The sequence below is a fragment of the Idiotropiscis lumnitzeri genome, chromosome 1, assembly GCF_059441095.1.
Source record: "Idiotropiscis lumnitzeri isolate Australia: NSW breed Sydney's pygmy pipehorse chromosome 1, RoL_Ilum_1.0, whole genome shotgun sequence".
Taxonomy (NCBI): Eukaryota; Metazoa; Chordata; class Actinopteri; order Syngnathiformes; family Syngnathidae; genus Idiotropiscis; species Idiotropiscis lumnitzeri.
Genome location: NC_142391.1, coordinates 25513380 through 25525684, shown reverse-complemented (window position 1 = coordinate 25525684; position 12305 = coordinate 25513380). Strand labels below are relative to the sequence as shown.

Below are 12305 nucleotides of genomic sequence, written 5' to 3'. Positions count from 1 at the left end.
CACTGTAAGCATATTTTCAATTATTGTTGCAAAGGACGGCTGTACTTGGGAAGGGCTGTATCACCACCTTCGTGACTTTTATCTTATTATATTATGGGATAGGTACGACTGTATTAAAGTTCTGTTGTTGTTAAGAAAAACCCGTAATAAAAATAAAAAAAGAAAACACCTTTGAGGAAAAAAAACACTCTCATGCCGCACAACGTCATGTGTGGAAACTTACCTGAAGTGGTTGACCACGTTGGTCATGCTGAGGAAAGACAGGACAAAGGAACCGGGCCGGCGGTCACTCTCCCTGATGAGGTAGCTTCCATGGGTCCGAGCCTGGCGCAGCCGCTCCTCAGCAATGGTTCGGTCTAGCTTGCCATGGTACCACCTGGGACGAAAAAAAACAACAAAAGGCGATTTATGGGCCATGGCTGCAATTAGATTGTGTCCTTGCATGTACTACAACTCCAGGTTTTATTATAGTTTTTTTTTATTTCGTTTCGAGTTTTTTTTTTTTTAAGTTAGTTTTAATTAGTTTTCAGGGTGGCTTTGCTAGATTTTTTTTTTGTTAGTTTTAGTTTTTTTTAACTATAGTTATACTATTACTTTCCCTATGAAAACGGTGTTTTACTTCTATGCAAGATTTGAAAAAAATAATGTTAAGTATTGTGTGGTCAAATTTCAACAAAAAAACCCTAAACCATTTCAATATTACAGGGAAGTGGTACAGTTTACAGTTTTAGCAGTCCACAGATTTCGAATTACATTAAGTGCACGGTATAGTGCTTCTATAATTAGATGCATGGAAGCATGCGCCCTAATTATAATAAAGCTAGGATGCCTTGTTTGCCAAGTTGCCAAGTTCTAAAGTGGATTTGCTGCTTGAATTTTTGTTGACAAGTATTAAACCCAGTTGTACAGCGCACTATTTTTTTACATACAGTTTAGAGATTTTTCATTTAGGAGCCAAAAAGCGGAAAGCAGTTTTTGCCTAGTATTGCATTTTGGACTGAGTTTAATGTTAAGAGCAGGTGCCAAAGAGCCACATGAAAACTCATCTTCAAGGAGCGACGTGAATACAGTTCATATCTCCTTAGTAACACATTTTAAACAGTGACACAGCAACTTGGAAGAAAATGTGAGCGGAGGATGTCGAAGACAAAGGTTTCAATGTTTAAAAATCATTCCCTATTGGAATGCTAATAACCAAAATCAAGGAGAGTGGAATCATGTGGTGTTTAGCTCGATCGCTAAAAATGCCCTGTGCTTGAACGTTTATCTAAACTTGTTAATTGTTGCACTGATTCAATGGCAATCTGTCAAGGACTCTCCCTGCATCACACCTAACACTTGCCACCTTTTACAGCACAAAAAAAATACAGCACAATTCTTAAAAAGGTCTCAATGTAACTATCGTGGTTCACAATGATTTTCATGCAGCTGGTGTGGGAGCAATTACAACTCAATGGATAACTAATTCTCATAATTTAAATAACTCATGTTAAGGGGTGAATGAAAAAAATCTCAATCAATAAGGGAAGGATTGCTTACGAATTGTCAATTATTAATTGAATTAAGTCTAAGTGCATAGAGAAAAAATTCTCCCCTATACTCCGAGGTGATCATTTCTCCACAGACAAAAGTTACTTGAAAGTCAGTACCACTCTGTGGAGAGTAAGTTGTAAATGTGATGATGGCATATTTTTGGCAATATTGTTTAATAATCCCAAAACAATTGCCATCCGATTAATTGATGGGATAATTGGCAAAATAATCAATTCAACAGAGATTTTGCGTTTGCGTTTTTGTCATGAAATGATTTAAGTCATTCGATTGATCGATAGCTGCAACCACATGTTAAGCATAGGAAAGATGCTAAATAATATTCCAACAATTACGGAAAACAATGCAATATTAACTGGTTCTTTTTTGCATTTCATTGACTGTTTAGTTCTAAGCCGTCTTGCCCAACAGTTTTCTCTGACTTGATGCGGACTCTCCCCATTGTTGTCCTCTCATTGCTTCAAGGTGGCCAAATCAAACTAACCTCAAGAAAGACAAATTTAATAGAGAAATAAAAAAAAAAGCAGTGTATGAAAATACCTTGGCATAATATTCAGTTTTGCTGAAATTCAAGGATTTCAAAATTCCACTTGCTTTCTTGCTTACTATTTTTTTTTTTTTAAATGTTTCATCAGGTGAGAGAGAACATGCTTTATCCAAATTTAGGCCACAAGTGCTTTAAGAGGCAGCCACTCTTGAACCTGTAGTACTTCTTGTAACAGGAGAGCTAAAAGGGCTCCCGCGTAGTTATGAACTAGTGAGTCGCTTTTTGGAAAGACAGGGTGATGAATTCTGCTACCAATGAGAGCTTGCAGAGAGGAAGCCAGGAGCAGGAAAGTGAAGTGCTGTGAGAGGGGCTTTGGACGGATTTGTGTGATAAGAGTATTGAAAAGTGCGATTGAGTGCAGCTGGAGAGCTGGGCCAAGCCGCAGCAAGGAGCCAAGACGACTATTGGAAATAAAGCGGAAGAAAGATATACGAGTGAAGGGAGGAAGACAAAATCAAAGTGTCAGAAAGCATAGCTCAGCACATCATTTTACAAGCCAAAGTCGTTTGGCTCCCATTATGACCGCATTACGACGTCGAAGCACTTGCCATCCCAGAATTGTGCACACACTGCCCACTATTAATTATACGTATAACATTTAAAGAACACAAATTATATACTCTACATGCGAGGCTCATTTAATGGTAGAATTGCATTGCAATGTAAAAACCCAAAAACAAAACAAAAGTGACTCAGTTGAAAACGTATGTTCTGCTGAATGTTCTTAATCGTGAAGATTTTCTGTTAGCATCATGAACAACAAAAAAAATGCTATTTACTGTGCATAAATCTGAAGTACAAGACTGTCACCATTAACATGTACAACAAACATTACCGCGTTTAATAAAAATAAAAATGGTCAACAAAATGCAAACTTACACTAAATTGTCACTTCAAAATAAGCCAATAGAGAACACAGCATAACCAAACAACAGTGGCAATGTTTACATGAACACATTTATCTGGATTAAAAGGCTGATAAAAATAAAACGGCTTCATGTACACAGCCAAGTCAGAATATTCTGACTTGATCAAGCCCATTCCGATCAAGATCTTATTCCGAAAGAGGGGGGTGGTTTATGTCAATTGATAAACCAATCGGTGTGAATGAAAACACAAACTATCTTTACCGTCCGTCTGTGATGTCTGTGTACCATTTCTGTTATTTCTTGAAGCTATTAGAAGCAGAGCGAGCCAAAGACATGGTGGGCGCAAGACCAAACTCGATACATTGCAGCTCCATTAGATTAAACGTGAGAAGTAAGCGAAACAACACTAAAGCAGAAATAGATGATTTGTTCCGATTGCAAGTGGAATGCATGAACACACAAGTTCTAATCGCGTCAATATTTTTTGTGTCCATGAAAACAGTGCAATTTCCATCCGAACTCGGAACCTATTCAAGAAATGTGGCCCATGTAAACGCAAACCAGTCTCTCTTTCTCTTCAAACATGTCAATCACTGAAAGAAGTCCATCATGCCAGCTATATGCATTCAAGACGACATATTAAAAATGCTGTCTGTGACTGATATATGATGTGTACGTTGTTTGTACATTTATGTCATCGGCCTAAGGCCCGCTGCACACGTAGCAACATGTCCGCATGAGATTGAACAATCCCAAATTACATTCTGCAACTCACAACCGTGCTCCTGGCCACCGACCCTCACACAAATTAACTTCCTGCAACAGAAATACTGCGACCCCTCGTATTCTTATTGGGAAACATTATTATTGTTATGAGGCTACGTAACATTTTATATTTGAATGAGCCACAAAAATGGTGCGATTGTCAATTAAGAAGCAATTGCCCCGATAATGTAGCAATATTATAAAAATACAAAAAGAAGAAATGGGTGAGAAACTAACAAGAAAGTGGGTATTAGCGGCAAATTTTTCAATTGTGTTAAATGGAATCTTGGTTGATCGAGTCATGATGAAACCGAGGCAAAACGGGAGTGCACTACTTTGCCGCAACCATTAGAGGTGTCGCCGATTTAATTTGTGGCATGAAGACGCTTCAAGGTCCACATTCACACAGGCTTCTGCAATGGCTCAATTGAAGTCAACACATCATCATTTACCTTAACAGAATATTGGAATGGACACGGGAGTTCAAAATGAATGAAAAGAAATGTTCATGTGCTTCAATCCTAACCTTACACAGTCAAAAGAATGAATTTACCAAGGCTAGCTTAGTTTGAATAAATGCGGGCGAGGCAAGCAAGTCGCTATGCATGCATGTATGCATTATTTGTGGGACTGTGATGATTTAGTCAAATGCCCAGCCGTAGATTAAGGTAAGAGTTAAACTGTGGGCAAAATACAAGTGTATTAAAAAAATTAAAAAAAAAACGTCAAAACTTGATCTTATATGATAAGGTAGATGAGGGAGCAACACAATGAAGCATCGGCGGCCGTGTAGTAGGAATAGGCGCTACTATCAACTTGAGGAATGCCTCATCATGTCTGAACATGAACAGCGAGCAACACTGTGACGTCCTGTTTCTCTACATGACTGACAAGGAAAGGGACTCATATTCTCTGCATTTTCCCTCCGAAAAAGGGCATTTTTGACAAGAACACGATAAAATATATTAAGAATAACCATATTCATATCAAGTCACACCAAAATATTTGGAGTGGCCCACAGTGTCATGTTATCACGAGGCAAGATGAAAAGGCAGATAATTTTAGCGTTTCCTGTGAACATGTTTGACTGACTGTCAGCTGTCAAGTAAAGTATCACTCAACAATGTTGAAAGTGAATATGTCCAAATAATAAGATCCAGCTTCGGCAGGTTTTACTACCTTAAGATTTCGGGATACAAAATGGAGACCAAGATGTGATCCCTCATTGGGGATTGTAAGGGAACTCAACATGAATTAATAATAATAATTTTGTGAAAAATACAGTCTGCAAGATGACCTAGAAAATCTTCAGCTGTGTCTCACACTTTCAATACTTAAAAGTATTGTTCTATTTTACTCTTAGATTCAGCAAACCTGGTCCACTTTCTGTAACGTGCCACTTCCTTCTCTGATAAGCAATGCAACAAATGTATCAAATACAATAGGCAATTTGGACGGCGTGAATATTAAATCTGCACAACACTCATTTGTGGGAATTTGACAGATTACCGACAAGATGTATGCTACCCCTAGAAGTGCTTAGGCAATCATTATGGATGGATTAACTGAAAACTTAGTCGACTTGCAAATTGTAATTCAAGAAAAAAAAAAAGAAAACAATGCTGGGATCAACTCGTGCCATTTTAATTATTTTAAAATCATCAGGATACTCATTGTCTATTTAGGCACCGTAAATTCTACAAAACCAGTGCAGACATAGATCTGATCAACAACAACAAGCTATGAGAAATCGCATCATTTCCATTTGTGTTACCTCACTAGAGCTGCGAGAATATTTTAGGGCACAAAATGTTGAGTCGGAATTTCATTACAAACGGATTATTTCAACTTGAATGACGTACAAGCATATTATTCGGTCAATGCAGTGCATACCCATTTGTGAAGGGTTTTTAAACCCGAGGTACGATAATAGTTGAAGTCCAATTTGAATCTGGACCAAATGAGTAGGCGCCGTCAGGCAGCTGCCTGGGAATTGAGGTATGGGTTGTTGATTTAATGGACGCCCCACTTACGATGAGTTCACCCGCTGCTGCATCTCCCTCCACTGTGTCCCGTGGTCTCAAAAACTGCACCCGCTCCACTGATGCGGCTACCGCGTGGCCGACTGCGAGCTTTGACGTGGGAAGCTGAGCCCAGGCAGCTTGAAATCCAAATAAGCCATGATGATGCCACGCCGCTGTCGCCTCGATGCATTCATCGCCGTCAACATCCACAGAAATAGGACGAAGGCGCACAGACTCAGATGAACGCCACCCGTGCATTTATTTTTACTAACGATGCCTGTTATCCATTAGTAGCATAATGAGCTGAACGGTTCTTCGGAAGGAGAGAAGTCAAGTGTAGCCCTGCAGTTATTGCGCTTACTTATCCTCCTCTGACTTTCTGCCTACTTCTCTTCCCTTGTTCCCCCTCATAAAAACCACGAGCCTGCAGCCGATTGGTTTCTGACTCAGTGGGACAGAAATGGTAGGGAGTGGCAATTTTGCACTCTTGCATCTGTATGATCCTCATCATCATCATCCAGCAAAACGCATAGGTTTTAACAAAGTTATTAATATAAGCTTGGCCCCAGCTTTGTCCCAAACATCTGAAGAGAACACAAATGACAAGGGTAGCAATAACCAGACTACTGACCACATACTTTGATTATAGTCTGACTGAATGGCCTGTTAATGAGAACCGCTGATGTCATCATTTTCTGTTTCTGTCTTTTGCATTTGCAATTGATACTACGAGCTTGTCTCATTAGATCACAATTCACTCATTCTAGCACTGATTTTTTTTTTTTCAAATTACTTATCAACCCCAGAGCTCAGCCCTACATTGTGAAACTCTGCTATATATGTTTATTTAGTTTTTTTTTTTTTAATAAGTCGGACTTTACAGCTTTTTATGTGCTATAAATCATGAAACCTACAAATGTATTGATATACAGTAAAAGCGTGACGCATATTAAAGGGGACGTCAACCACAAAAAAAAAACCTTTTCTGTATGTTCCATGTACCTTCACTAGTTTTAAAAACGGCATTCTGATTAATATTGCGTTTGTGGAATATGAGGTAAGCAGCATAATCCACCCGTTTTTAGCTATCTCAGGGGGCGCCCATTTCGTTACGTTCTGTCAACTGAAAGTGACATCATAGTTGCTCAGAGCTCAGGTAAAGACCAATCACGGCTCACCTCTTTAAGCCTGTTGAGCACAACATCACTGGTAGAACAGCCAACAGTATTGCCATATTTTAGGCCATATGGGACGGCCCCCCCAAAACATCCTGCATCTTTGAAGTGAGGTGGGCCAAAGCAGCACAGGAAGATCAGTAGAAGATAAAACTATCTTTTATGGTAATTCATTCACATCATCCTTATTATCATGGAAGTTACAGCGTGTACTGCCAATTCATCATCATTCATATTGTGGAGTGTTGTATTATTTTTCTGTCATAACCTATCGTGTGTAGGCTATAGTATTTTTATCTTTGTAATGCTTTGCGTGTATTCATGCAAATATGTTTACAATCTTTTTAAAAGATCTGTTTTAATAAGTGTGAATGTGTAGGAGGGGTAAAGCCATACAATAAAAACATTTTGGTTAGAGATGTTCCGATGTGATCTGGCGATCGGTAATCAGGGCCGATCACATTATTTTCAGCTGATTGGTATCATCAAGATTTTCTCTTCTTTTTTTTTATGGTATTATTATTTAATGGTGCCAGTTTAACGCTGCAAAATATGTATTTGTGGATACAACTCATGACAGTGAAGTAAACTAAAAATATATATATAATTCACAACACATCACAGCAGCACCCCTGTCCAGAAAGCTTGTGTTCGGAGAGAGAAAGAAAGATATGTCCACAGTTTTTCACTTCTACAGCAGACAATTAGGACAAGCCAAAAGATACCAAAAACTATGTCTGCAAAGTCACACTGCCCACAAGAGAGAACAGGCTGCAAAACAGCGGACTTATACCAAAGTTGGAAAAGCCACAGGGTACCAAAACAACTAATCTGACTCAAGTTGTTGTTTTGTGGCGAGCAAATTTGTGCCCACTGCTTGCATTTGATGAGGCAATGCCGTTGTTTGTAGATTAGCAAGGTCATTCGGCTCTGATCGACCAATGCTCAAACAAAATTGACTACACAACACGTGATCAAAACAGCCGAATTTTAGAAATATTTTCAATATCAAAGCTTTTGAGCCTAATGGAAAAGTGATCAATTCTAACCCAACCGCGGTGAGAAGTCTTTGAAACAGTCTTGTCAACTGCAAGCGAAACTCCATTGAGGATCCTGTTAAGGTTACAATGAATGGCCGAGACGTGTTGAAAAACAGGATACTGGAGAGAAAAGGCAGGGCAGAGAGGGTATTGGAAGGGCACGACAGGACATTGCATAATGTCATGAAAATGTATGGAAACTCTCGGCTTTCTCCTCATCGATGTGCAGCAGACAAAATGCTACGGCAACAAATGCAAATCCATTGTGTATGTTTATGTACCTTAATATGGTCACTCTTGTAACGCAACTGACGCCACACAACCACATCAACAACAACTATAGTGAGCAGGAACGAGCAACACAAAAATCGGGGTATTTCGTAGATATTACAATAAACATGAAGCCTCATTTTTCATGGAACTACTAATATATTAGCAGCGCCCTACTGAAATGCGGAAACATAAGGCAACACAAAACAAGTGTACGAACATATAAAACTCACTATAACGCTTTATCAAGAGCCGCTCGCTGCTTATTGTGCAGATCGTGTTTTGAACGCAGTGTGTGTGTTTTTTTTTTTTTACTCTTTTCGCTAGCTTGTGGGTTGAATATTACCAGAAAGCAACCAAGACGATGGGCATCTTGACATGAGTCAAGAGCCCAACATAGATGGATGCAACCAAGTGAATCCGGTCACTTTTCATAAAATATTTTTCAGCCTCAAAAGAACTGCAAGTCCCCCCCCCCCCTCCATTTAATTTGAGCGGCCTGCTAAGGCCCTGGTCCAAAGTGGCCCGCGGCATGTTGGTTGGGGACCACTGGTCTATGTAACACTACTACAATTTACCTCAGAAATCCGGTAACTCATTCACACAAGTGGTAAACATCTACAAACCGACCCCCCTTTTCTCCTTGACCAACAACTCTGGGAAACCCTTTCCGACTTGGCCAGTCTCTAATCTTCGTGGAAACATGAAAATCTACGACTCATTTCCCAGGGTTGTTTGTTTAAGCTCAGGCATTAAGCTTGCACGTTCCCCGGGCAGTAGCAATGAACTCTTGCGCAGCCAATTGTACGCAGCTTGACTTTTCACAGTATCAGTGCCACGTTCTTGTTGCCTACACTAAGTTCATGAATGGCACATCGGTTGCAGAAGGTGTTTATGAATCTCTTTCTGTAAATCTCTCTGCTCATATTTTCACTAGAGGCTCTCTGTTCAATGTTCCGAGTTAAGCTTTCACGGTCAGTGTGCAACATGCAGCGAAGACCACTTCTACCAGGGCAAATATTGTCCGCTCTTACAAAATGCACGTCACGAGCTGCTAACTCAAAGGAATTGAACATCAGACTTGGTCCCAATTAGAGAAGACATATAGTCTATAGTGAGAAATGGTACTACCATAAGACTGAGAGAACAATTCTCTGTAGCCTGTTGTGAGTGTAAAATTCATGATGAATGTACCTGGATAAGATGGAGACAGTCGTGGTTCTCTTACACTTTTTTCAATGACCAAGCAAACAATAGTAGATAAGTGTACAATTGGGGGGGTGTATGTGCATAAATTACTTACATAAAAACTAGTAAAAATATTAAATGCAGTTTAAATTCTATTTTTAGACTTTGTAGCACAATCAAAGGTTTGACACTGGACACATGCTTGCATGTCTAATCGACTGGGAGATATAGAATGGCACCTAAAATAAAAGCTGAATCCACACTTTGGCCTTTCCATAGCTCATAGCACGAGGGCCAAAAATGATGGAAGAGAGAGAGAGAAAACAACAAATGTCAAGGCTGTATGAATGCAACAGCGTCATTTCAGACCCTGCAGTAGAGATGAGGAAGTGTTGCGGTTCCGACATCATTGTAGTGTAGGTGTGAATAATTCTCAAATGAATCACAAATGTCAAATATATTGATCATGCAAGATGATAAGGCAATGGATGACAGCAAAGTGCCGTTTAGTCATGAAAAGCAATTACAATGACACGCATCCTCAAAATGACATACTGCATGTTGTCATCTTACCATGACATCACTAAATACTGAGCAGTGTTAAGTGGCGCAAGCAAAGATTACATAAAGTATCACACTGCAGCATACAACTAGTTAGGACAATTCTGGATCGCTGAAGTTCATGGTTGTACTTTCCAAAACTACTCTATTACAATGCCACTGAGAACACTTCACCAGTCTGACATCTATCTCACGGGTAGGACCCATGTCAGCCGTGTGAAGATATTTTAAAGAAATACAGTTGACAAGAATTTCAGCCGACCACAAAATATGATCTGCAAAATGGCTGAAGAATTTGGCTCAGGCGACGGCGGAAGCGGCCACCCCTTGAGCAGCAGCTGGCTATCTGGCAAGCACCAATTTTCTGGAGCAGCGTCGTGCTAACCGTGCTCCCGTCATTAAGCCGAAGCCGAGAAGGCCAGGTGGGCGAAACCGTGAAGTGCATCGTTGCCATGGTCACTCGCCAGGCGTAGCCCTCTACTGCCTTGTGGGCCTCGGAGGCTACATTCTCGATGCTTTATCTTTTCTATACAACAGTAATGTAAATCTAAGTACACAGTGGCCTGTATTCGCGAAACCGCAAATGGCTCATTAAAATCAATGACCGTTACATGGAGAACTGTGGCAATTAGAAATGTGATTAATAAAATTCCATAAAAAAATAAATACATAAAATAAAAAACATATCAATACAAATACAAGTACATGACGATGTGATAATGCACCCCTTCAGAGTACTTCGAGAACTCCTAATCGCACTTGGGCTGAAAAAAGGGCTACCGGAAAAAACCTTGCTTAGATTAATCAAGGCTTATTACAAGAACTGATAAAACCTTCTCAGATGAGAGGCGCAATATCTACGACAAAGCAGAGCAGTCCAGTTACAATCAATTGAATGCCAAAACAATGAAATAATCAGAATGAATGACGACATCCATAAGTAAAATCCGGATTTATTTCCATGCCACTGAATGTAAAGTTTTCAACTTTGAAAATCCCCCAACCCTATTTCTGCAATGCAAAACTGTGTTTACTTGCATGCATCACTGGGCAAAGCTTCATTGCCACTGTGATTGTACTCACTGGTTTGTGGGCGGTGCAGAGAGGGGGAACACCACCTCTTCCTCCTCGTATTCAGGCCCATCTTGCAGGTCGCTTTCATCCATCGTGCCGCCACTACCTGGAGGGGGAGGAGGTGGAGGAGGAGGAGGCGGCGGCGGCGGTAGAGGGGGGAAGTCGGTCACCCCGTCCGGATCTGAAGATGTGGGTGAAATCCGACAGGCCGGTGCCTCTGAAGTGGGCGAGCCGCACATGCCGCCCACGTTCCCTGAGCTGGTTCCTTGGAAAACTGAATGTCCACCTCCGCCACTCCCAGCTGAGGACAGGGTAGATCCACTTAAATCCCCACTTGACACGGGATAGATCATACTCATGTCCGGGAGAGAGTCTGGAGATGTGTTGGAGAGTTGACGGAGGGCTGGCGCAGGTCCCAAATCGGCCAACCTCACTCTGGTTGACCTGGGACAGCAAGGGAACGGGGCCGTCTCCGGGCCTCCTCCGCCTGCCCCCGTCGTGACCGAGCCCGTCTCCTCACTACTGACCTCCGCTGCCATCGATCCGGGAATATATGTAGAGGGGAACAAGTCCAGAAGGGAGCCCGCCCTTCCCCTCTTTTGTTAGCACACTTCGTCAGTGTTTGGGCTCCCGGCAAACAACTGCAAAAGTTGACCAAAACGCGTTTGAGCCTGTCAGCTAGCGTTAGCCCACAAGCTAACTCTGCTTATGGGCTACACTAGCACGCGTTAGCTTTACCTCGCATTCGCTCTCAAGCTGAATGGCTAGCAGGTCCGACGAGACACTTGATGACTTCTTTCTTCGCTACGTCTTCATCGTTGACCGAGATGAAAGTTCACACCGGAAAAGCACATGTTGAACATTCCAAACAAATTCTCAAGTCTCGTTGTTGCTTCTGTGCTCGGACCCTACTTTCGACACTATAGTAGTGTTGTTTAATTGTCACTGCTGTGTGTGTAATCCTCGTCTCTCTATTTTTCACCAGTGTTGTTGCTTTCTTGCATCCAGCGTCCGGTCGTCGCGAATGTTGTCCACGAGTGATGTGCTCCTGTCGCCTAAAACCACGCCGCGGCGCGTTTTTCGGCGAGCCCGAACATATTGCTATGTCAAAGTCGACATTTGTTGCGTGCGGGGAGCTGAGTTGACGTTGATTTCCAGGTTTCTGCGCTGGTGGCTTACCCACCCGCTCGCTTTCTCTTTCTCTCCTCCCTCGCCCACTCCCACAGACACTGCGTAGACCA

The 12305-nt window shown here is 41.3% G+C and overlaps 1 protein-coding gene across 2 annotated transcripts in view; it reads right to left on the bottom strand.

Annotated features, from left to right (window-relative positions):
* The window catches only part of rasa1a (RAS p21 protein activator (GTPase activating protein) 1a), a 23685-nt gene extending 11380 nt beyond the window's left edge, over positions 1-12305 (bottom strand). The window contains exons 1-2 of one of the 2 annotated variants that reach the window (XM_088291872.1): positions 11074-12305; positions 224-376 (exon numbers count right to left, since the gene is read on the bottom strand). In XM_088291872.1, the coding sequence (XP_088147998.1) occupies positions 224-376; positions 11074-11603 (683 nt within the window). In that variant the 5' untranslated portion in view covers positions 11604-12305. Of the gene's footprint in view, positions 1-223; positions 377-5765; positions 6140-11073 lie in introns of those variants that run through there. The other variant, XM_088291880.1, reaches the window with a different exon arrangement.